General features: G+C 34.4%; 1 protein-coding gene across 3 annotated transcripts in view; it reads left to right on the plus strand.

Moving 5' to 3' along the window:
- The window catches only part of THEMIS (thymocyte selection associated), a 191,282-nt gene that overhangs the window by 71,607 nt on the left and 95,748 nt on the right, over window positions 1-23,927 (plus strand). For all 3 annotated transcript variants that reach the window (XM_028117032.2, XM_028117033.2, XM_028117034.2), the window contains exon 3: window positions 17,611-18,069. In XM_028117032.2, coding sequence (XP_027972833.1) covers window positions 17,611-18,069 — 459 coding nt within the window. The remainder of the gene's footprint in view (window positions 1-17,610; window positions 18,070-23,927) is intronic.

Genomic DNA, 23,927 nt, shown 5'->3' on the forward strand with positions numbered 1-23,927 from the left:
AAGCTCAAGCAACAGTCCAGAAAGGAAAGCTCTGTAGAGATTTGGTGAGGATACTTTTAGGGGACAAATGACGTTGATTTTTGCCAAATTGTGAATGGGGAACTAAACTTGCAATATATATCACTGGTTGCATTCTGTGCTAATGTTATATTTCCATATGTCTATTTTGTCATTTCAAAAACTGTCCAGTATATTAAAAAATAAAAAGCAATTATTTAAGTTCTTTATGGACATAAACATAGCACTTTGGAAGTACAATTTGTTCTTTTGGAAGACAGCCCTTTTGACTGAGCCTTTTTCTGAGTTAGAAAATGTGCCATTTTTACCAAGTACAACAAAAATACATTCTGATAGTTGGTAGTGGATTACATTATCCCCATAGATTGGTAACTCATGTAATGTTTGGGTTGTAGTGAAGTTCCAAATTTCTGAATTACTTCCTGGAAGGATCCTTATGAAGCATGAATACTAACTGCCTTCCCTTTAAACATAATAAATTTCCTGGAAGTGTTACAAGGAAGAAATACATTTTTCTGATAATCAGAGTCCCCATCCCCTCCCACCAACAGCAAGTTTCACAAGTGTCTCTAAACTATGTCCAAGAAAGGTTGTGGTTGCATCTCTAAAACCACTGTTAAAATTACGTAGCCACATTCAAGTTTTCTGTTTGAATTTTAAAATTCTGTGAACTTACTTTTACATATAAAAGTTTTCTAATCACTTTTATGTATATGTATATATTATTCATAATATATATGTGTGTATGTCTATATATATACATATATATATATGTAATGAATTAAATTTACATTTACATATGAGAAAACAAGGAACTTGCCCATGGCCAAATAGTGGGTAAGTGGTTGCATTAAATCTATGCTAGCACTGTTTAATATAATATAAAATGTAATGTGAGACTCTACATTCAATGTTCATTCATTTAAGTTTGTTTATGTGGCTGTTCTAGGAGGCTTCAGTTATTTGACACATGCCCACTCCATAAAGTTCCTCCTTAGTGAATGATCTGAGAGTGAGAGAAAGCCCAAGATGGAAATCATAGTCTTCTATAACCTGATCTCAGAAAAGAAATACCATCACGTCTGCTATATTCTTTTGATCTCCCAGGCAAATGCTGGTACACTTTAAGAGGAGACTGCACAAGGGTGTGACTACCAGGAGGCAGGAATCCCTGGGGACTATCTTGGAGGCTACCTGGCACAGATATTTAAATAAGTAAAAAAAAAAAAACAAACAGCAAAAAAAGACACAAACACAGAGACAGCGAGAGAGATGTGAAATTAATTTTAATAAAACATTTTATTAAAAATATATAACTAAAGTATTATCCTTTTGACATATAATCAGTATAAAAATTATTGAGATATTTTGCATTTTTCTCATGCCACATCTTTAAAATCCAGATGTATTTTGCCCCCATAATACATCTCAGTTCAGGCCATGCTAATTTCAAGTAGCCGTATTTCAAATGCTCAGTACAACGCCTCTAACAGTGGTACTGTATTGGAGAGCCTCAGTACAGATGCAAACAGTATGGCTCCAGAGTCTGTGCTCTGAAGCACTTCTTGCTTAAGTGTAGGAAAAGAGGGAATGATCTTTTTGTCAACCAACATCGGTGTTAGGATGAAGATCCGCAGATCCCTTGGATATGTGGCATTCTTTCTAATTTTTCTGTTATATGCAGTAAACACTGTAATATTAAAATGATCTAAATTGATCCCTCTCCTAAAAAAACACAAAATAGGAATTTTTAGATGACTGTTAGAAAATTCATTAAATATAAAATTTCCTTCATATGTTTAATGGATTTAAATCATGTTTTAAAGACAAGCTTCAGGAGTGCTTCCTACTTAAAAGAATTTCTATCAGATAAAGGGATAAATGAATTTTATTTGTCAAGTGGGCAGTCCATTTCTAAGCAGCCATGTAGCTGCCATGCTGAATTGCCACTCTTCCATAAATACGATCAGTAATGAAACAGTGAGCCCAAATGAACACAGCAGGTTAGTTCTCATGCCAAAACAGACAGCATTATCTTCATGTCTTAGTGTCCTTTGAACCCCATGTCTCATGGGGGTGATGCTAGAGTAGGACCCTGTGGGTGCTAAATGCACAGCAGAGAAACACTAAGTTTAGGAAATCCCAAACATGTGAGGGGCTATTGGCAAACCTGCCAGTCTTTGCCCCTTAGGAAAACATTGTTTTTATTATCCTGGAATGTAAGAAACTCTTCTTTAGGGAGAAGGAAGAAGACTTTGCTATCTTAGAATGTCTCTCAGGAGAGAGATATTCTCTATTATCTTTATCCTGGTCAGGAAACAAAACCTCTAGCTTCTGAAGCATGTAGACATGCCACAAAGCATGTAGACATGCCACGGAGAATTAGCTCCCAAAATATCTCTATCTCTTCTGAACAGTAAGATTCTTTTCAAAATCATTTGAAATATAAATGAGAAAAATAAGAAAAGTACTAGGAATAATCAGTGGCAAAAATTGGATTAATAGTAGAATTATTTCTTCAAGAAATTGATTAAGATTAAATGACTAAAATTTATGAAACCTGTTCTTTCATGCCTTATGAAAAATACTTAATACATTCACTTTTTCAAAATGAATTTTCCCATTGTTTCATTTGAGAAACTGTATACTTAATTGTTAGACAATGTATAATACATTCAGTGGTCATTCATTTTGTGTTTTATGTACCATTGAAATGATTAAATCTTTCATGTTTAGCTATTTTATGTTTAGCTATCTTATGATTATAGGTATTTTTTTATTCGACCAAAATATCAGTTTCTTAAAGGACCTGACAGGAAAAGTGTTATGCAAAAAATATTTAAAATATATTTAATGGCTTTATAGTTGAATAACCTTTTTATCTTTTATTGTGTGTGAAGGACTTTTGTCAAAAGAAACAAGATATAGGGCACGTATTGCTCCTATTTTTCCATCTGGATGTTATGATGACATATGATTCAGAGAAGCCCTAAATAGGGTTTTTTGCCTTTTGGATAATTTGCTATTCAGGGAATCATGGGGTATTTTTCCAAATTTTCTGGGTCAACTTCTCTTAAGGCATCTCTTCCCACTGTGCTCACTTAGGCAAAATAAATTGAGCTGTGTCTTTTATACAAAATATTTTCCTAAACAAAAAGGGGTATTCTGCATATACTGTGCAAGAAAATTTGAAGTTATCTACACAAGAAATTCAGACTTTTACATTAATTTTCATTTCCTTGGGGGGGCTATTTTTCTTCTATTCTCTAGCATGTGATCAATTATTTCTCTAAGCCCTTGGTCTTTGGATAAATAAAATATCTGGAAGACAAAGAGACCGCAGTTCTAGGTTAAAATGTTCTTTTCACTCACCTTAGTACATTTTATCATCAGGCCAGAATTTTGTCAGAAAGATTATTTTAAAATAGGCTTTTCTACAACTTGCACTGTTCTATAAGTTTTCATAGTATTGCTATTTTATGTACATCTTCTAAAAATCTGTCTCATCACAGTTTGCTCTTCCTGTCTCCTTTTGCATGTGCATAATTCCTCTAAAGATCTTTATGGTATTCTTTCAATGGTGTCACCACAGAGGGACTCTCATGAGAGGAATCAGTTGTCCTTAAAACATTGCCTACCCAGGTCTTCAGTTCCTTGACTCTCTTAACAGTGATAAAGCACACGACTATATTTATACAAAATTACATCTTAATGGTTTAGCGGTTCTGCCATTGGAACAAAAGCTTTTTTTAAATAGACTTTACTTTGAAGAACAGCTTTGGGTTCACAGCAAAGCTGAACAGAAGGTACACAGATTTCCATATGCCCACTGACCCCAAGTCTACATAGCATACACCACTATCAACACCCCATACCAGAGTAGCACACTTGTTACAATTGATAAGCCTACCTTGATACATCAGAAACACCCGAAGTTCATGGTTTACATTATGGTTCCCTCTTGATATTGTACATTCTGTGTACAACAAATGTATAATGACATATATCTATCAGTACAGAAGTATCACAAAGTATTTTCACTGTCCTAGCAACCCTCTGTGCTTCTCCTTTTCATCCTTCCTCCTCGACAACCCCTGGTAACCACTGATCTTTTTAGTTTCCGTAGTTTTACCTTTTCCAAAATGTCATACAGTTGGAATCATGGAGTATGTAGCCTTTTAAAGATTGGCTTCTTAAATTTGGTATTATGCCTTCAAGTTTCCCCATGTCTTTTCATGGCTTAATACCCATTTCTTCTTAGTGCTGAATAATATTGCATTATCTGGATATACTATAGTTTATTTATCCATTCACCTACTACAGGACATCTTGGTTACTTCTAAGTTTTGGCAATTGAATAAAGCTGCTGTAAACATCCATGTGCAAGTTTTTTGTATGGACATAAGGAACACAACTTTTTAAAGTTATAAAATGTATTGATTTTTTTCAATTTTACAAATACCACATATATCTTGTAGAATGTAAGAAAATGCAGGGAAGTGAATTAAAGCTCCCTATAATCTCATCACCGGAGCTGTCTAGCATTAATATTTGGTACATTTCCTTCCTTTGTTTTTGAGTACATTGAACACATGCATATGTTCTAATATAATGGGAAATAAGCCTGTTTCAGAGGACTTGCCCATGTCATTAAATATTCTTTAGAACATAATTTTTATATTCTAATAGTTTTTCATATGTATATATCATAATTAATAAATCCATCTCAAATATGTTCACTTATATGCAATTTATGCTATTAAGAGTAGCCTTTTAACTGAAGTTTTGTCTGCACTTCTGCTTATTACAATAATTTCATATACATGAAGTTATGACTTCAGAAATAAAACATTTTTAAAGGTTTTGGTGTGTATTGCCAAATCACATTCCATAAATACTCGGCCAATTTACATTCCCTCAGGACCTAATGAAAGGACCAATCTGACTGATTTTTTGAATCTGCTACTTAACTATTTATCCCTTCCCCTTCTGATTTTTAAAAAATTAACAGCTTTATAGAGCTATAATTTATATAGCATAAAATTCAGCTGTTTAAAGTATATAATTGTTTTAGTATCCCTATCTCAGTTTGTTTGTTTTTAGCAACACGAATTTAAAAACCTTTAAAATCCTAGAAAATGCAGGGCCTGACACAAGGTGGCAGAAGGTCACACTGTCAGCAGTGCAAGTGAATTTAGCAGGATGACAGAATAAAAAATGTATAGAAAACAAATATGTACAAAATATGCACATAAACAAATACACATTTATATATAGAAGAATATATAAATGCAGTCAAAACTTTCCAATTATAACCATTTAGAATTCGTAAGAATAATCTATTTAAAATAGCAAGGTAAAAGCATAGAACAACTAGGCTTAATATCTTTATAACCTAGTATAAGAAATATTAGAAAACTTTAACTTATGATTTACTTATTTACTTAAAAGTATTGTAAAAGCTTATTTATTAAAAATAAAAAGATATTTTAGGTGCTTGAATCAGAAAACTGAATATTTTGTGTGTGTGTGTGTGTGTGTACAAATTGCACATGAATTAATTTGTGAGATTAACAATGGTAAACATAATTCCCATATTATAATCATAATTATTATTATGTTGGCTCTTAAGAAACTGATTCTAAGGTTCATTTGGGAGAATGAACACGTGAAAATATCCAAGAAAATATTTTAAAAAAACAAAATAATAAGGGGATATTTATCCTGCCAATATTAAAGCCTATTATGAAATTAGAGTAGATTATACTGAATATTACTTATAGAAAATCAAAAGTTGAATTAATTAATAGCATTGGTACTAGTTATAGAAGCATCAAGAGCAATGATTTGAATTTGACTCTAGCGACTAAACTTAAGCATTTGTTTATAGCTCTGAGGTAGACCTTAATATAGAGTATTACTTTGTATTTGATGAAGTTGGTACTATACATCTGAGGTTAAGGAAAGAGTTATTTAGTAAATTATTGTAGTATGGTTATCAATTTAGAAAACAATAAATTAAATTGGATCATCATCTTAATACCACATAGCAAAGGAAAGTTGAAGTAGATGAAAAAGTTACATTTTAAGTAAAACTATTTTATTTGAAACAAGTTTCAGATTATAAATATAATGAAAAACCATAAAGAAACAATGTATTTTATTACATAAAATGCAAATTCTTGCATATCAGAAAAGTAAGAACAGTAAAAAAAAAAAAAGGTTAATAACAAACTGACACAATTTCCAAAAGACTAGATAGCACTAAAATGTAAAACAAAAAAATCAGTTAAACAGTCTAGTATAACACTAATTGGGAAACACTAATTGGACAATGGACAGAAGAAACTCAGACCACATATAAATTAGTTTGGATTCAGTGTAAATTAAAACAATAATGACACCTTTTCCATGTATTTGTTAACTAAGCTTTATAATTATGAAAATAAAATTGAGAAAGATACTGTCAAATGGTGACTCTCAAATCCAGCCGAAGGGTGTATAGAATGTTATAACCTTTCTGAACATAAATGTGATATTCTGTTTTGAGAGCCATCTGCCACTCAATTGGCAAATGTCTCTTTTGTGCATGTACAGAGATAGTGATTGATGACAGAGATACACTTATGTCCCGATCCCTGGTCTCCTGGATCTAGTAGTATGCTTGCAAAAGGGCCTTTTATTCAGTGGTTACACATATTAAAATAAACTCTAAGGGAATAATCATCTTAGAATTATTTGTAATAGCAAAATAATGGAATCAATTTAAATGCCCAATAGTGCAGAAAAAGATAAGTATGACACATTCTTTATGACATATTATTACAGCCATTGGAAATCATATTTATGAAAAAGACTTTAAAACATGAGGTTTAATCGTGGTTCAGTGTTTAATGAAACAAGTGGAATCCAAATGAATGTATATGATATAGTTTCAATGTTGTTAAGACACTTGTGTCTCTGCCTATAAATATGTATGTCAAGATTGAAAAAAAAATACCAAAATTTTAAGACTGGATGATCTCCTTGATGTGTTTTAGTGCATCAATTTATTAATTTCCTTATTTATAGAGTTAGGAAATAATCAAGCTCTTTATGTCATAAAATTCTTCCAAGAAATAAATAAATGAAATGAAGTGATCATTAAGTGTGTACTACAGAGATTGGTCTATAGAAACTACTCTATGATTTTAATTCTTCTTATTGTTAATCTTCTTGTTATCTTTTAAAAATTTAGAGGGGCTCCTCTGTTTCATGAGACCCAGTATGGGGTTCTTATTTCAGCTCTATCTTCCTTATTATGAAAGTAACCTTTCTGGCTTTTGGGGGCATTTAGTCTATTATTCTTAGTTTTTGATGGTGTGGTTAGTTTTCATCTTTTTCTCTCACATTCTGTGTCTCTTTGCAAAAGACAGAGAAGTTAGGGACTTTCATGTCTAGGCTGCTAGATAGTGATATTTAAATTCCTCTGGATGGCATATAAACCATATAAAACTCTTAATTCGTTTATCTTCACTGTCTAAAGTGATCAACAATAGCAGGTCCAGTCTCTCTGGTCTTTCCAGCAAGCTACCGTCTGGGCCAATCTCTGAATAGCCTGGGGCTGTTCCACAGGCATTCCCTGCACCAGATCTCCTAATACTCTAAGGAAACTCATCTCAGAACTTCTTAGGAACTCTTGCTGACTAGGTGCCAGGTCAGATCTTCTGTATGGGATTTAGCAACCTGCTCTCCAGAGCAAATCCAGTGGGCGTAGAGGTGGGCTAACCATCTGAAGAACCCATTGCCAGTTTTCAAATTCACGTCATTCAGGTTGCCTTTTTGTTGCCTAGTAATATGGAAGCAAAAGGATGTGCCTAGGAAGGAAACGTTCCTTTTTATATGCTGACGAATTTAGAAAAAACAAAGTTCCGTTTTCTTTATCATGCAAATCAAAATCTATTTAAATCATAAGCTCTGAAATCCATTTAAAACTTATGGTTATATCAGGAAATTATATCTCTTCCTAATTTGAATTTAATGTAAACTGATTTTTAATTGTTTCGTATAACCATGAGTAACAGATATTTTTGAACACTGCATGGTAAAAATCAGCAAATATGTCAGACAAAGCACAACATTAAAGGAAATACCACAGCATATGTTGACAGTTATAGAAGGATTGCTGCTGTTGTCACCCTTCACACCAGAATAATTTTTTCAATATTTACCTCCCATGTGAGGAGAGGGAAACATATGGGGCTTTACATAATCGTAAGCATAAACAGGTGGCTACTTAGGTACATTTAATTTGCAGGCAGCAGCGATACTGAAAAATGCAATCAGTGCCACATGGCTCCCCAACTCCTTCCACTAACATTCCATTAGCAAAATTAAGATCATTAAAATACAGGGAGGGTATACTCCTCAGTCAGTTGGCTTCGACTACCTTTCAGGGCCATGAATAAAACACATTTTCAAAAATGCCTTGGCATTTTGCTGTTTCTTTTGTTCAAGGGAACTTCAGCAACTGTATAATGTATACCTTGTGAATAACTACAAGCAGCACAATATTTGCATTTAAAATGTGCGTACATCTCCCTATAATCTGCTCATTGTGGGCATAAAATTATGGTGGTTAAATTCTGAGCAACTTGTCAAAGCATGGGGTCAGACAAACTCTTCAGAGCAAAGACAGTCCACCTTAAGAGATCACCTAAGGCTCCTTTCCATATTCTAACACTCTGGCAAAATCTGTAGAAATGATTGTTGCTAGGATTTTTTGCTCAGTCTGTGTCAGATGCTAAATTGTAGATTGTCTCATCTGATTTGATCCAGATTAGAATATTTACTTTGTCCTCTTTGACCCTGTAAATACTAATCTCTCTGACCTTATAACCATCCTACAAAGGTTTAGGATTCCAGAAAAAAAGAAAATAAGGAGAAAGAATAACTGTTATTATTTTGCTTTTTCGTGCTTGCTATGTGTATGTGTGAAGTATTGTCAGTATTGTCTAAACATGTTACACGTATCAACTCATTTAATCATCACAATGACTTTATGAGGTAGATGATATAATTTTCTCCATTATGCAGAAAAGGAAATTAATTGTGGCCCTGGAGGGTATAAGTTCTTGAGTTTACACAGTGATGAAAGGACTGAGTCAGAAGTAAACCCAGGCTGTTGAAATGAATAATTAACATTTTTAAAACCACTCCATTTTACTATTGGGATAGTTGTGTATTGCTTGCCCTGCAAATTCTATTGCCTAAAGTTACCCAAGGCCAGAAATCATAAATGTGTAGTATTTTTGAAGAACCTCCTAAAAAAAGCCTAGTGAGAGATTTTGGAGTGGCTGAGGTCTCTGGGGTTCTTTCCCATCCCAGTGCCTCTGTGTGTCTTCCTAGAATACGAGGGGCAGTGTTCTGCACAGTCCAGGGAGCTGTGCTCTTGCCCAGGTTTATGAGTTCTCACATTCTCTCTCCTCCCCCTAGTCTGTTACTTATCCTCACTGCTTGGGAGAGAAAAAGCTTTAGCATGAACAAGTATGTATGACACATTTGTTCATAACCTTAGATTATAACAGAGCTTTAGACATAGGTGTCAAGTTACGTCATTTGATTTCAAGACCTAACATTATTAATGTAAATTATTTGTTAACCCAAATGTGTTAAATATTATGTAGTTACTCCTTTCAAGGAGTTTAAATGTTACTGGGAAAAGACGTTTTTTGCTTGTTTGCTTTTTTGTTGTTCTTTTGTTTTTTAATGCAAAGTTTGAACCAAAAAGGAAAAGATGAATCGAAAGGTTTTATGATTTATTCTTTTTGTCTCCAGGTGAAAGAACTATTAAAAACTGCTAATAGCTATTATAGACAATTTTGATCCCATTGTAAATGTAAAGGCATTCAAACACAGGAATTCTACAGTCTCAATCTCAGCTAACATTTAACAAACATGGTCACCATCTTTGATATGGCCCCTGCCCTCCCAAATACTCAGTATTGCTATGCAAAATTTTCTTATCATGAACTTGACTTTCTTTAACATTTCTTGTTTCTGCTGTTCTATCAAGACTCTTTTGTCTTCTTCTATCAAGATTCTTGGAGTCACTCATTTGTTGATGATGTTATTATTATTATATATCTCAATACTTTGCTCAAGAATTTTGAGTTTTTGCTTTGGTAAGGTATTTCATGCACCCCATATCAGTCTGAAGTTGGGTAAAGATGCGTGAGCTAGAATTGCTCATGGAAATACTGGATTTGGGATAGTCTTGAAAAAGGTACTTTTTGTAGGATATGCTGACCTAAAAAATGTCTTGGAAACATAACAAAATGATAGAAGAGCCACAGGAGGCATGTGAAATGGAAAATCTTTTTAGACAAGTGTAAAATAATGAGGATGTTTAGGAATTTGACTGCAGAACAGAGTGCAGTTAAAATTTTTAAAGGAGAAGCACACACCCACTAAAATAAGTGAGATGCACTTTGCATCATTGGCAGAGAGACAAGACACATAATCAAAATTCGTAGTGGTCTGTTTCATCTCCAAATCTTCTTCTTCACATAGCTCAGTTAATTAGAAATTTTTGAATATGCATCTCAAATATCTATGTATTTATTCAAAATTGTGTGCATCTTTGACATATCTTTACTTGCACTTTCAAGGCAAATTTGTTTGTAATGATCATGGAAATGAATCCACATTTTGGTAACTTTGAGATGATAAAGAAGTTTCAACCACTTTTTATATGTTATTAGACTAGAGTATCATTGTTTTACCTCAAAATATGGCTAGGGAAAAGTTTGAGTGGGAGTAGAAATGTCAACTCTTTCATCTCTTTGTTGTTCACCTATGTTTATATTAGTTTTATTTTCAATACGTGGTTTCTTTGAAGGATGTGTTTAAAGGCATTTATCCGTTTTGTGAGAATTACTTTCTTTAAAAACTATAATAATGTATGCTTAAAACCCACTTGTATATGGCCAGGTGACCTGCAGCACACTGGGAGTACATGAGCCTGTGTGGGCAGCACTGTCAACCCCTTCACTTTGTGTAATCCCCAAGTCTCCCTCAGAGGCCTCACCTAATCTACAGGCACCTGGCCGTCTGACACATGGACAGATGAGACTAGTGCCAATCAACATCTTAAATATCAGTGAAGTTCACTTTCTTATGTTGCTTGATTTAAAAAGTTCTAGGACTTTCTGCACCCAAAAAGAGGGGAACTTCTTCATTAGCTAATGAAAGGCTGGACAAACAGTTTATGATTTACAATAATAATGGAAGAGTGAAATGTGTAACTCTGTGATTAAGCCCTTGAACTTTAGAGACACAAAAACCTACTATGTATCTTGTGAGCTATGGGGTAATAGAGGATTTATGGCATCTCTTCAAACTTTCATGTTCTTTCATCTGAGAAATGTTTGTGTTTTATTTGTAGCTACCTCATACTACAATTATGAAAATTAAATATCATACATGTACATTTCCAGCACATTCTAAGCTGTATATTTTAATAATCCTATTTTTGTTTGTTTTTACATTATTTTATTTTTTCATCATGATAAGTGTACTATTCAATCCCCATCACCTGTTTCCTCCATCCCCCCACCAACTCCTCTCTCGTAACCATGAGTTTGTTCTCCATAGTTAAGTCTGTTTCATGATTTCTTTCTTTCTCTCTCTCTCTCTTTTTTCTTTGCTCATTTGTTCTGTTCTTAAATTCCACATATGAGTAAAATCATATGGTATTTGTCTTTCTCTGCCTTATTTTGCTTAGCACTGTACTCTCTAGCTCTATCTTGTTGTTGCAAATGGCAAGATTCACTCTTTTTTATGGCTGAATAATATTCCAATATACATATACCACACCTTCTTAATCTATTCATCTGTCAGTGGACACTTGGGCTGCTTCCGTAATTTGGCTGTTATAAATAATGCTGCTTTATAGGGATTCATGTATCCCTTTGAATGAGTATTTTTATATTTTTGAGGTAATTACCCAGTAGTGCATTTCCTGGATCATGAGGTAGTTCCATTTTTAACTTTTTGAGGAACCTCCATATTGTCTTCCACAGTGGATGCACCAGTTTGCATTCCCACCAACAATGAAAGTTCCTCTTTCTCCACATCCTCCCAACACTTTTGTTTCTTGTGTTTTTAATTTTAACCATTCTGAGAGGTGTGATAGCTCATTGTAGTTTTGTTTGCATTTCTCTGATGATGAGTGATGTTGAGCATATTTTTATGTGTGTTTTGACCATCTGTCTGTCTTCTTTGGAGAAGTGTCTGTTCTTGTCTTCTGCCCATTTTTAATTGGATTATTTGTTTTTTGGGTGTTGAGTTGTGTAAGTTTTTTATATATATATTTTAGATACTAACGCTTTATCAGATATGTCATTTGCAAATATTTTCTGCCATTCAGTAGTTTGCCTTTTAGTTATGTTGATTATTTCCTCTGCTGTGCAGAAACTTTTTACTTTGATGTAGTCCCAATAGTTTATTTTTGCTTTTTTTTTCCCTTGCCTCAGGAGACATAGCTAGAAAAACATTGGTGCAGCCGATGTCAGAGACTTTCCATCTGTGCACTTGTCAAGGGCTTTTATGGTGTTAAGTCTCACTTTTAAGTGTTTAATCCATTTTGAGTTTTTGTGTGTGTGTGTGTGTAGGGTAAAAGAAAGTGGTCTGTTTAATTCTTCTGCATGTTGCTGTCCAGTTTTCCCAACACTATTTGTTGCAGAGACTGTCTTTTTCCCATTGTATATTCATTCCTCTTTTGTTGAAGATTCATTGACCATATAACTGTGGGTTTATTTCTGGGTTTTCTATTGTGTTCCATTGATCTATGTGTCTGTTTTTATGCCAGTACCATATTGTTTTAATTATTACTGCTTTGTAATATAACTTGAAGTGTCAAATTGTAATACCTCCAGTTTTGTTTTTCTTTTTCAAGATTGCTTTGGCTATTTCAAGGTCTTTTGGTGTTCCATACAAATTTTAGCAATGTTTGTTCCAGTTCTGTGAAAAATGCTGTTGGTATTTTGATAGGGATTGCATTAAATGTGTAGATTGCTTTGGGTAGTATAAACATTTTAACAATATTTGTTCTTCCAACCCATGAGCATGGAATGTCTTTCCATTTCTATGCATCATCTTGAATTTCTTTCATCAGTGTTTCACACTTTTCAGGGTATAGGTCTTTCACCTCTTTGGTTACCTTTGTTTCCCCTCAAATACAGTACTGTGATCATTTTGATGATATATGTGTAAAATGTGAATAATAGAATTTATGTGCCTGTATGCAGTCTTTTGAGGTCTTTTGAGGACTTTCTCACATGTAGCAATATATATTACTCTTTATCCTTCCAGTAAAGCACATATAACCACCACTGTTCTGTGTGTTCCCTTTTTGCCTCTTAAATGTCTGATTAGTTGGAACCCAAAGATTCCAGTGAGTCGATGTATATAACTTTGTATATAATACAGCTATATTATTGCCTACAACAACAATCTGGTGCTACTGTTTTGCTCTTGGCATTCTTAGATGGTGGCTGATTGCCCCCCCCCCCCCCCCCCGCCCCATCGTAGCTCAGCTGTTATGCTCTGTGTGGTGAAATTTCAGTCAGGAGTAGTGCCTGTGGCTTTTATCCTACCGTCCACTGTAGAAAATGTGTACATATTTCCTGCTTGACACTTACCACTTACCTCTCAACAGATCATCCAGCTTAACTTTAACAAAACAGTTTTTGAGTGAATGGGAAAAAAAAATTATGACTGTTACTGAAAGTTAATTTTTAATCTGTTAGATATCCCAGGGAAGAGGGAACCATAGGATTTGGAATTGGGGATGTGGCATTTAGCAACTAGGATACATCCAAGCTTTTAGAGAATAGACTATCTGATTATTTATACTGTATTGGGCCATTACTTTCAGAGAATTAGTAGGCAAAGTTCTAAGATTCCTTATCTCAGAGATGAAGGGAATATATTTGGTTGGAACTGGGAAAGCAAGCTAGAGTTTAGCCTATGAAAAAGATTGTGAAATCCTCATGATGATCTTATGTTATATATAGTAAAGAATATTGTGAGGGTGCCTGGCTGGCTCAGTTGGTGGAGCATGCAACTCTTGATCTCTGGGTCATGAGTTCAAGCCCCCCATTGAGCATGGAGCCTACTTAAAGAAAAATAAAAAAAAAAAATAAAGGTAACTTAAAAAGAATATTGTGATATACGGTTGGAAATTTTAATTTTTAAAATTACTCCCTATTTGGGTGGGAATTGATGGGATAAAAAAACTAGAAAAAAATCTGATGAGCATAATTTATGCACAATGAACCAGGAACCTACTCTTGTTCTTCTTACACTGGAGGTCTAGAAAGGCTGATTCATACAAAGGGAGAACTGGCTAATGAGACCCATATATATATTTTGTGAACTAGAATAAACATGCTTTCCTGAGCAATGTCCTTGTAAGTTATATGCAGGATGGGGAGGCAGCCTCGTATGGTGGCAGGAGGGATGTCAAAGGTCTGATTTGAGATTCTAGAGCGATGACAATGAAAATCATGACCATTTTTATGTCCTTCAGTAATAACATTTGTTTTATTGTCCTTAAAAGATTGTCAGGATAAATGATGCGTGAAAAAAATCTTTCAAACTTGTAAATTTCCAAACAAATTTCAGTTGTTACTACTACTAATAATTACAGATCATTAACAATTGGTTAAAATTATAAGCTATCCAAAAACTTAAGATTCAGAGACAAGATCTTAAAGACTGAATTCACTCATCAGTTAATTTTCAATAGATCAATAATTGCATTTCCTTATAATTTTTATTTCTCAAGTGCATGCTCTTTATGAATAATTTCTCCTAATTTAAAAGTAATAATATCCATTTTAATAGGTGACAATAAAATTTGGAAATTGAAATATATTTTCTTTCTGCTTCTTAGCTTACTTTAGGAAGGTTACATATTGCCTTATTTTATAATCACCCTTATGATCACTCAGGTCCTGAAATGTAGGTTTGTTTTTTTTTTGGAAGAATATCAAATTATATTTTCTCCAGTATAAAACTATTGTGCCCTTTGTGAAAAGATGGAGGAAAATTGATGAAATTTAAAGCTGATCAGGCTTATGGTGCTTTATTGTGAAATTGAACTTTCAGTATGACATCATATATATAAACTAACCCTAGTTTGTATAATATCACTTGGCTGTTTACAAGGAGGGACTCTGGATTGGCTACAATAGTAGATGAAGAAATAACTTAATCAAAGATAATTTCCTGTGTCTACCACTCAGTATGCTAAACTGTGTACTTAATCATCTTCTAAAGGAAAACACACAGATTCATAGATAGATTTTTCTTGCAATAGAGATATTCGACAAGACAGCTCTGAAATATGTGATTAACTTGAAATAATGGTGGCCCTTAGGGTTTCAGGCTCTTTCTACCTCATAACATTTTAGGTCTGTTATTGCCTCAGGTGAACCCAATTCCCCAAGAAAGAAGATGCTGAATTAATTCTTCCATGACTTATGTCATCAATATATCTAGAATAGAAATAAAACTATGTGTCTCTACTATTTATGAGATCCTAGGTAGATATTTTTTTAATATTTCACAAAAATTGCTGAATTTTCTAAACCCTGATAATGATTGTGGACTCTTAAAAACAAATCTTCACATACAGACAAATGAGATTAAACATATGTGTACACATACATGCGCACGCACACACATGCACAAATTCATGTACTGTGCAGAGTTCAAGAATATTCTTTTACTGGATTTTCCCTGAAACAAGATCTAATAAAATAAGTTCTTTTAAAGTAAATGTTTCTTTGCCTTACTGTCTTCAAACACACCATACAGTGAGTGAACACTAGTCAGTTTCTGAAACTTTTCAAGCCAGATTGCACATGCTACCTTACTTTTTGCCAGGATTGCATCACACACACTTTTTCAGGATGTTTATGTCTAAAAATAGCTCAAATTCTTTTTTTTTTTGTTTGAGCAAAGATCAGCTACAAAAATAACTGATCATAAATCTTTGTGTAGTAACCCAGAATAGACATGAGACATTATAATCTGGTTAATAATGATTTGATATATAGATGAATTTAATTGGAATATATTTGTTGATTAAACTAATAAATGATTTTTCAAGTTATATTGAATTCTAGTAAGACTTTCTCATTGTCTGATGAGTATCTAGCAAGATAATCTACTTAGTTCATGATAGTATATAATTTATCATTCATTTACTTTTGTGTTAAGAAAGCAATTACCTAATTTTTTCTTTGTTCTTATTTTCTCTGGAATTTGTTAAAACCTCTTCAATAAATTCATTTCTGAAAATGCTACAAAGCAGATGTGCCAATAAAATAAAAGTAATTTAAAGAGGAGAATTGAACATGCATGCCTAAAAAGCTATATCTTAAACAGCAAAAATTCATTGTATTAGTGATTATCCTAATAGTATTAGAGGAAAAAATTTCCAATAGTGAAACTATGGCAAACTTAGAGAAGCAATGAGAAGAATGATGTATCACCAAGAGTATTCAATCTAGAACAACTACCTAACCTGGCATTTTCCAAGGAGAATTACATGGAACACCAATATATCATTGCATGGTATATTGCAATTTATTAATAGATGTTTCCCCAAGAGTTTATAATCAAAATTTCAAAATTCTGCATGTTATATTCTCTTCTTGTGCATTGCAATGCATCTAAAGTTTCTGAGAAGCATTTAATTGGAAATATGTAGGTATTTCTTACTGTGGTAAAATGCACATAAAGTAAGATTTACATTCAAAAATGTACAATTCAGTGTCATTAAGTACATTCACAATGTTGTATAACCATCACCACTGTCTCCTTCCAGGTATGTAACTTTGTAATTGTTAATTTGACCATGAAACAGTTTTCTTCTGGAATATCTTTTAATTTAATAGAAAAGATAGAAAAGAACTACTTTTAAAGTTAGATTCTCATCTATAAATAAGTAAACCATGTATTTGGTGCAAGGATCAAATGGAATAATGTATATAAATACATACTGTAAGTTGTGTGGTGCGATCCAAATGTAAATTGCGGGAATTGGCAGGTGCAGACAGGTTAAACTACTAATTTATTTCTATCACTGCCAGTTAAACATGGTCGGAAAAGAACTACCTTTAATTTTGGTACATCCAGAAAATATAGTTATGGAAATACCGATCTAATCCAATCCTCTCAATTTAAAAATTAAAAATAGAAAAATGTGATTTTGAGAGAGTAAATGCCTTGCTCAAGATTACACAGGTAGTTGGGGTACAGCCAGTCAGTATCTCATTCATATTTCCCACTTCCAAGAACAGGGCTTTTCTATTTCCAGGTATTTTCTGCTTGTTTCCATTGGTGTTGCCTGGATCCGATGATCCAGTAATCTACAAATTATACATTACAATTTGACCTAGAAGAATTCAGGATTAAATCAAATGCATTACTTTTTAAAAGCTACATTGTACTTGTTTTATAACTCTCTCACTGTGATTTTCTTAAGAGAACTTTCATTGTAAGAATTCTCTTTAATTTATATAATCCTTCTGTTCTTAGGTCTTTTTAAGATTGTGGCCGATAAAACTCCATACCTCACTATGGAAGAAATAACAAGGACCATTCATATTGGATCAAGTAGACTAGGGCATCCTTGCTTCTATCATCAGAAGGATCTAAAACTGGAGAATCTCACTGTAAAACAGGGTGAGCAAATCATGCTCAACTCAGTTGAAGAGATCAGTGGAGAAATAATGGTGAACTGTGGAGTGGTAAGGAATCATCAGAATCACTCGTTTACTTTGCCTTTGTCACAAGAAGGAGAATTCTATGAGTGTGAAGATGAACATATTTATACCCTAAAGGAGATTGTTGAATGGAAAATCCCGAAGAACAGAACACGAACTGTGAAGCTTACCGGTTTTTCAAATAAGTGGGACTTAACAAATCCATTCCCTAAAGGCTTTTATGGTGCTCTGATTCTCAAGCCTGTTTATGAAATTCAAGGTGTGATGAAATGTAAGTATCCACTGGGAATGATGCTCTTGAGGGTGAGCATTGTGGGGTTTGGGAAGGAGGAAGGCTTTAGAGTTTGAAGAATGCGACCCTGTCCCTGACTTGTCCTTTAAACCCACTAAGAGTTAGATTCTCATCTATAAATAAGTAAACCATGTATTTGGTGCAAGGATCAAATGGAATAATGTATATAAATACATACTGTAAGTTGTGTGGTGCTATCCAAATGTAAATTGCGGGAATTGGCAGGTGCAGACAGGTTAAACTACTGATATATTTCTATCACTGCCAGTTAAACATGATCAGAAAAGAACTGCTTTTAAAGATTGAGCATATTTAGTTAGAAAGAGGCTTTCTTGTATGAAGGTAGTCAACAAAGTGATAAAGATACAAAGTTTCCTTAATATATCCCTTACTGCTATTTTTTTTGATAGCCTTTTTTTTTTTTTTTCCTTTTTTCCAGCTACCCATCACTGGACATAAATCTTATTAGCTGGGAGTCCCTCTGACTTAGGGAAAATGATGTGACAAATTAATTCACACATAAGTGTGTTTTAATATGTGATCTTTATAGAATTATTTGCATTTAAAAATGGAAATAGCTAGGGGCGCCTGGGTGGCTCAGATGGTTAAACGTCTGCTTTCGGCTCAGGTCATGATCCCAGGGTCCTGGGATCGAGCCCTGCATCAGGTGCCCTGCTTGGCGGGGAGCCTGCTTCTCCCTCTCCCCCTACTGTTCCCCCTGCTTGTGCTCTCTCACTCTCTCTGTCAAATAAATAAATAAAATCTTAAAAATAAAATAGAAATTGCTAGAGAGAGCTTTGTTACCCTAGAGGAATTAATACTTTGAATTTTCAAGATTATGGCACATAAGTGGACAACCATGGAACAAAGAGTTCTGTATGCAGTCAAAAGTCCTGGATTCTAACCCTGAGTCAGTAACTTAATAGGTGGGGACTTTGGTTGAGCCATTTAAACTGCGTCTTTGCAAAAGGAATGATGATACCTCTTTTACCTACCTCTCAGAGTTGTTTTGAGAATGAAATAAGATTGTATTAAGGTACTATACATAATATACTTGAGGAAAAGGCAGTATGTAAAAATGTTTGGTCAAAGGCTATCCCTGGGATACATCAAATTCTCTTTATCTCTGCTCTTACAAATATTGTTGGTTGTCGGTCACTTATATAAATATGAAAAAAACTGATGTGAACCTTTGGGTAGGTTTTAGAACTACATGTTAAATTTTGTTACATAAGTAAGTAATTTAACCAGAAATTAATTAATTCATCTGAATTAAAGGTACAAGTAAGATATAAATTCCACTCAAGTAGCGATTATATTTTAATATTGCAAAAAATTGAGGCCACAGCATGATCATTTTTTAATATGACAAAAAATGGAAATCGCAGCAAATTTTAGACCTCACATTAGTGCTTTGTTAACTATCCCAAAATGTGTAATTGAAAGTGATAATTGAGTTCTCCTCACTTTTCATAAATAATGGATATAGCATTTTCTCATTTTCAAATTTGTTTATTTTTTAAAACCACTGGCATCTCCTATCACAAAGCTGCAAATGTAGGCCAAACCAGAACCTAAGCACGCAAACAAGGTGGTTACTGCATTTAATGAATTTAGATTAGGGATCAACAAAGCCTTCTCCGAGGAAATGGCATTTAAACTAAGACCTGAAGGGTGAGTAGGAGATAATCAGGCAAAGAAAGAGGGGACAACATTGGAGGAAGTGATAGCAGTTTTCAGGAAGGCAGATAAGCAAGATATTGGAGCTCAGTGTAGCTGGTGTGATAAAAAGGAGGACAGGTTGAGACAAATATTAAAACATGCAGTGGGGTAGTGGAATCAGTCATGGAGAGTCTTGAAATACATGTTAAGGTGTTAACATTTGTCCGAAGGGCAAATTAATAAAGGGTTTCAGAGGAAGGAACAGGGTCAGAGGAATATAAGGAGACCATTGGGTGTATGGCAGGATATTGGGGGGTTAGTACAATAGTGGTATCAACAGGACACTTGCTCCTAATGGGTATTTAAGAAGTACAATCAGCAAGATTTGGAGGTCTAATGGAAGGAGGAAAGAAGTCAACCTGATTCCCAGGCTTCTGGCTTGATCTACTGGTTGGATGATGATGCAGTTTACTAAATATAAACATTGATAGCTGAACAGGACATATTAACACAATTGTTTAGATGGACTTATATATGGTTTCATGCTAACCAAGGTCCCAAGAAAGTTTTTGGTTGAAATAAAGTCTTTTCCAAAATATTTTAGTCTAATTCCCATTCTTTAATGGTATTAAAATTGAATTTTGATTTAAGTTATTTTGGATCTTTAATTTCTTAGGGATTATTTTAAACATCAGTTCTTTTTCTATAGCAATTTCAGGACAGCTGCTGTATGGCACTCTTTTGCATGTGTACTGACTGCAGAATATTCCCCGGAAATAGAGGACAGGTGTCCAACACAGAAAGTCCAATTTTAAAAATTATTGTTGTAGGCATTTTTCTTCTAAATATAACATGTAGGCTATTTTATAAAATCAAATGTGGTCTTGTTTTACATTATTCTTTCTTATATTGAAGATTCAAACTTGCCTTGAAGTCAACGGCATATTGCTTGCTAAGTTACTTTCCGAAGGCCTTGAGTTCAGGCATAGTTGAAAACCCTCTTGTCTCAAGTCCTCCCTTTCTTAAGTGACAAGAAAAAGAATAGGTCTGAGGCAGGGTTAGAAAATTTTAGAGAAACCTTAGGGGTAAAAGCAAGATGAAAAAGATTGAGAACTATAGGAAGTTCTGAAATAGTGATTTGCTGAAAAGAGAACATAATAAATAGGGAAAAGAAGGAATACAACATATTCTACTCCTGGTGTTAGGTTTTTAATATGTTATTGTTGTGAACATTTAGGCAACACAAAGAAGTAGCAGGACATGTTTAAATGAAATATCAGTTCCTGGAAACTCTTGGTCATGATCCCCATTACAGGCCTGAAGCCCCTCTGACTCTCACTATACATTTCATGATTTGTAAAACATTCTCTCTTTAGAAAATAGATATAAATAACCACCCAAGACCTTTAACTACTAGTCTCATATAAGTCATAGTAAGATCGGTTTGTGCCTTTCATTGGAAGATAAAATTCATGTTGTGTGACAAATGGAATACATAATATTTACAAATGAAAAATTCAGTCCGCTATTTAAAGTTGCTACTAAAAGTCAGAAATCTTGCTCGTTAAAACTTTTTAATTGTGTTTTGTTTTGATGTACAGATTGATAATTACTTCTCCCCTAATGAAAATTTCAAGAGTTGAAAAGCTGCATTTCATTTTAGGTAAAAACCTCAATGCCTTCCAAAATTGAAGGGTACAGTTTTTGCTTAGATACATGACATATCAACTCATTTATGAGCTAAGGGTTGAAATCACATGAGCAGAAAGGTGGTATCAGAAAAGCAGTATCTGAATATTGAATAATAGGTGATAAGTCAATAGAAATCCCCCCAAACATTGATCTTTTAGTATTCTGAGACTTCTTCGTTTTTTTTTAATTATGTTCTGTTAGTCACCATACATTACATCATTAGTTTTTGATGTAGTGTTCCATGACTCATTGTTTGCCTATAACACCCAGTGCTCCAGGCAGTACGTTCCCTCCTTAATACCCATCACCGGGCTAACCCATTCCCCACCCCCCTCCCCTCTAAATCCCTCAGTTTGTTTTTCAGAGTCCATAGTCTCTCATGGTTCGTCTCCCCCTCCGATTCCCCCCCCTTCTTTTTTCCCTTCCTTCTCCTGATGTCCTTCATGCTGTTCCTTATGTTCCACAAATAAGTGAAACCATATGATAATTGACTTTCTCTGCTTCACTTATTTCACTTAGCATAATCTCCTCCAGTCCCATCCATGTTGATGCAAAAGTTGGGTATTCATCCTTTCTGATGGCTGAGTAATATTGCATTGTATATATGGACCACATCTTTATCCATTCGTCAATTAAAGGGCATCTTGGCTCTTTCCACAGTTTGGCTATTGTGGACATTGCTGCTATGAACATTAGGGCGCATATGGGCCTTCTTTTCACTACATCTGTATCTTTGGGGTAAATACCCAGTAGTGCAATTGCTGGGTCATAGGGTAGCTCTGTTTTTAATTTTTTTGAGGAACCGCCACACCATTTTCCAAAGTGGCTGTACCAACTTGCGTTCCCACCAACAGTGTAAGAGGGTTCCCCTTTCTCCATTCTTTCATTTTATTTTAAAAAATAATCTCAATATTTATCAAAGTCAAAAAAGTCAAATAGTGGTAAAAGGATTTATTACAAAATGATCAGCACACCTTATGCCCTTGACAATTCCCAACTTCTCCCCACATTCTGCTACTTCAAGGTAACTGCTTTAAATATTTTGTCCCTGCTTTCTTGTATTTGCATTTAAATTTCCAAATAATATAAAGATAGTGCTATTTTTCAAGGCATTGACTTTATACAGGTTTAGAAGAACAGTAATCGCCTTCATGAAGGCTCCACCCTGGTGGCCTCATCAAATTCTAATCATCTCCAAAAGGTCCCACCTCTTAATACCTCACTCTGGGGAGTAGGGCTTCAACATGTGAACACTGGGGGATGAAAACATTTAATCCATACTAGTGTTGTCCTGGGACTTCCATTTAAAACCATCTGGGTGGTCCTGTTCTTTCACTGTGATAGCAATTTTTAGTCTGGAAACTCAGATATTTGATTTCTGAGATAATTTCTTTGATAATTTCAACTATATATTTTTCTCTTTTCTCTTTCTGTAATTTCTAATCTTTTGTTGAAGCTCCCATACTGATCTAGGACTATTTTTTTCCTTATTTTACATCTTTCTTGTCTTTGGTTTACCTTCAGGGAAAATTCCTTAACTACATTTCCAACTGTTTTAATGAATTTTTAATTTCAGCTATCATATTTTTAATTTCCAAGAGTTATTTCTTACATCATTTTTTAAATATTAGTGTTCTTGTTTTAAGAATGCAATATCTTATCTCTCTGAGAATATTTTACAATTTCTTAAAGTTTTCTGTGTTCCTTGCATTTAACTGCCTCTTTTGGGCATTTTTAAAAAAAGTTTTGGGGCGCTGGGTGGCTCGATGGGTTAACTGTCCGAATCTTGATTTCAGCTCAGTTCATGATCTCAGGGTCGTTAGAGCCCTGAGTCAGGGTCCATGCTCGGCAGAGCTCGCCTAAGATTCTCTCTCTCCCTCTCCCTCAAAAAAAAAAAAAAAAAAAGTTTTGTTCTGTCGCTCTCATTAACTGTTTTCCTCAAATGCCTGGTGATTATTTGCCATTTGTTCATATTTATATGTGAGACACTTTTTTTTTTTTAATTTACAAGTGAGGCACTATTTACATACAAGCTCTTTGTTTTTGAATTTTAGGTTTCATTTTGCCAGCTTTGTCATCAGAGCACTCCCTAAATTCAGGCTCTGTGAGCCTTTCCTCTAGGACTTGTTCAGTTTCACCAGAGAAGAATCTGATGCGTTGTGGAGCTTCTGAAACTGCTGTAGCTGAGTGGGGAAGTTGCTAAGGGTTTCACCTTCCCCCACAGGTTTAGACTTAATCCTTTGCTTTCAGTCCCCTGTTTCTCCCCCACTCACCTATGCTTAGTTTCCAGATTCTGCAGCTCCGTATCTACTGCTTCCTGCAAAGAGAGAGGTAGTAGGGGTGACCGCTTATCTTCCCCAGAATAGAGTTGGAGACCTAGGGTTAAGCACTCTTCAAACATTCAGATAACCTCCTTAGGCTCCTAGATTCTCATCCGCAGGTCAGAGGGGCCTCATGCCTCCAATTTATGAGCCTTTTTGAGA

This window comes from Eumetopias jubatus, unplaced genomic scaffold (genome assembly GCF_037043125.1).
Source record: "Eumetopias jubatus isolate StellerSeaLion01/CBP00866 unplaced genomic scaffold, mEumJub1_p1.0 scaffold_6, whole genome shotgun sequence".
Taxonomy (NCBI): domain Eukaryota; kingdom Metazoa; phylum Chordata; class Mammalia; order Carnivora; family Otariidae; genus Eumetopias; species Eumetopias jubatus.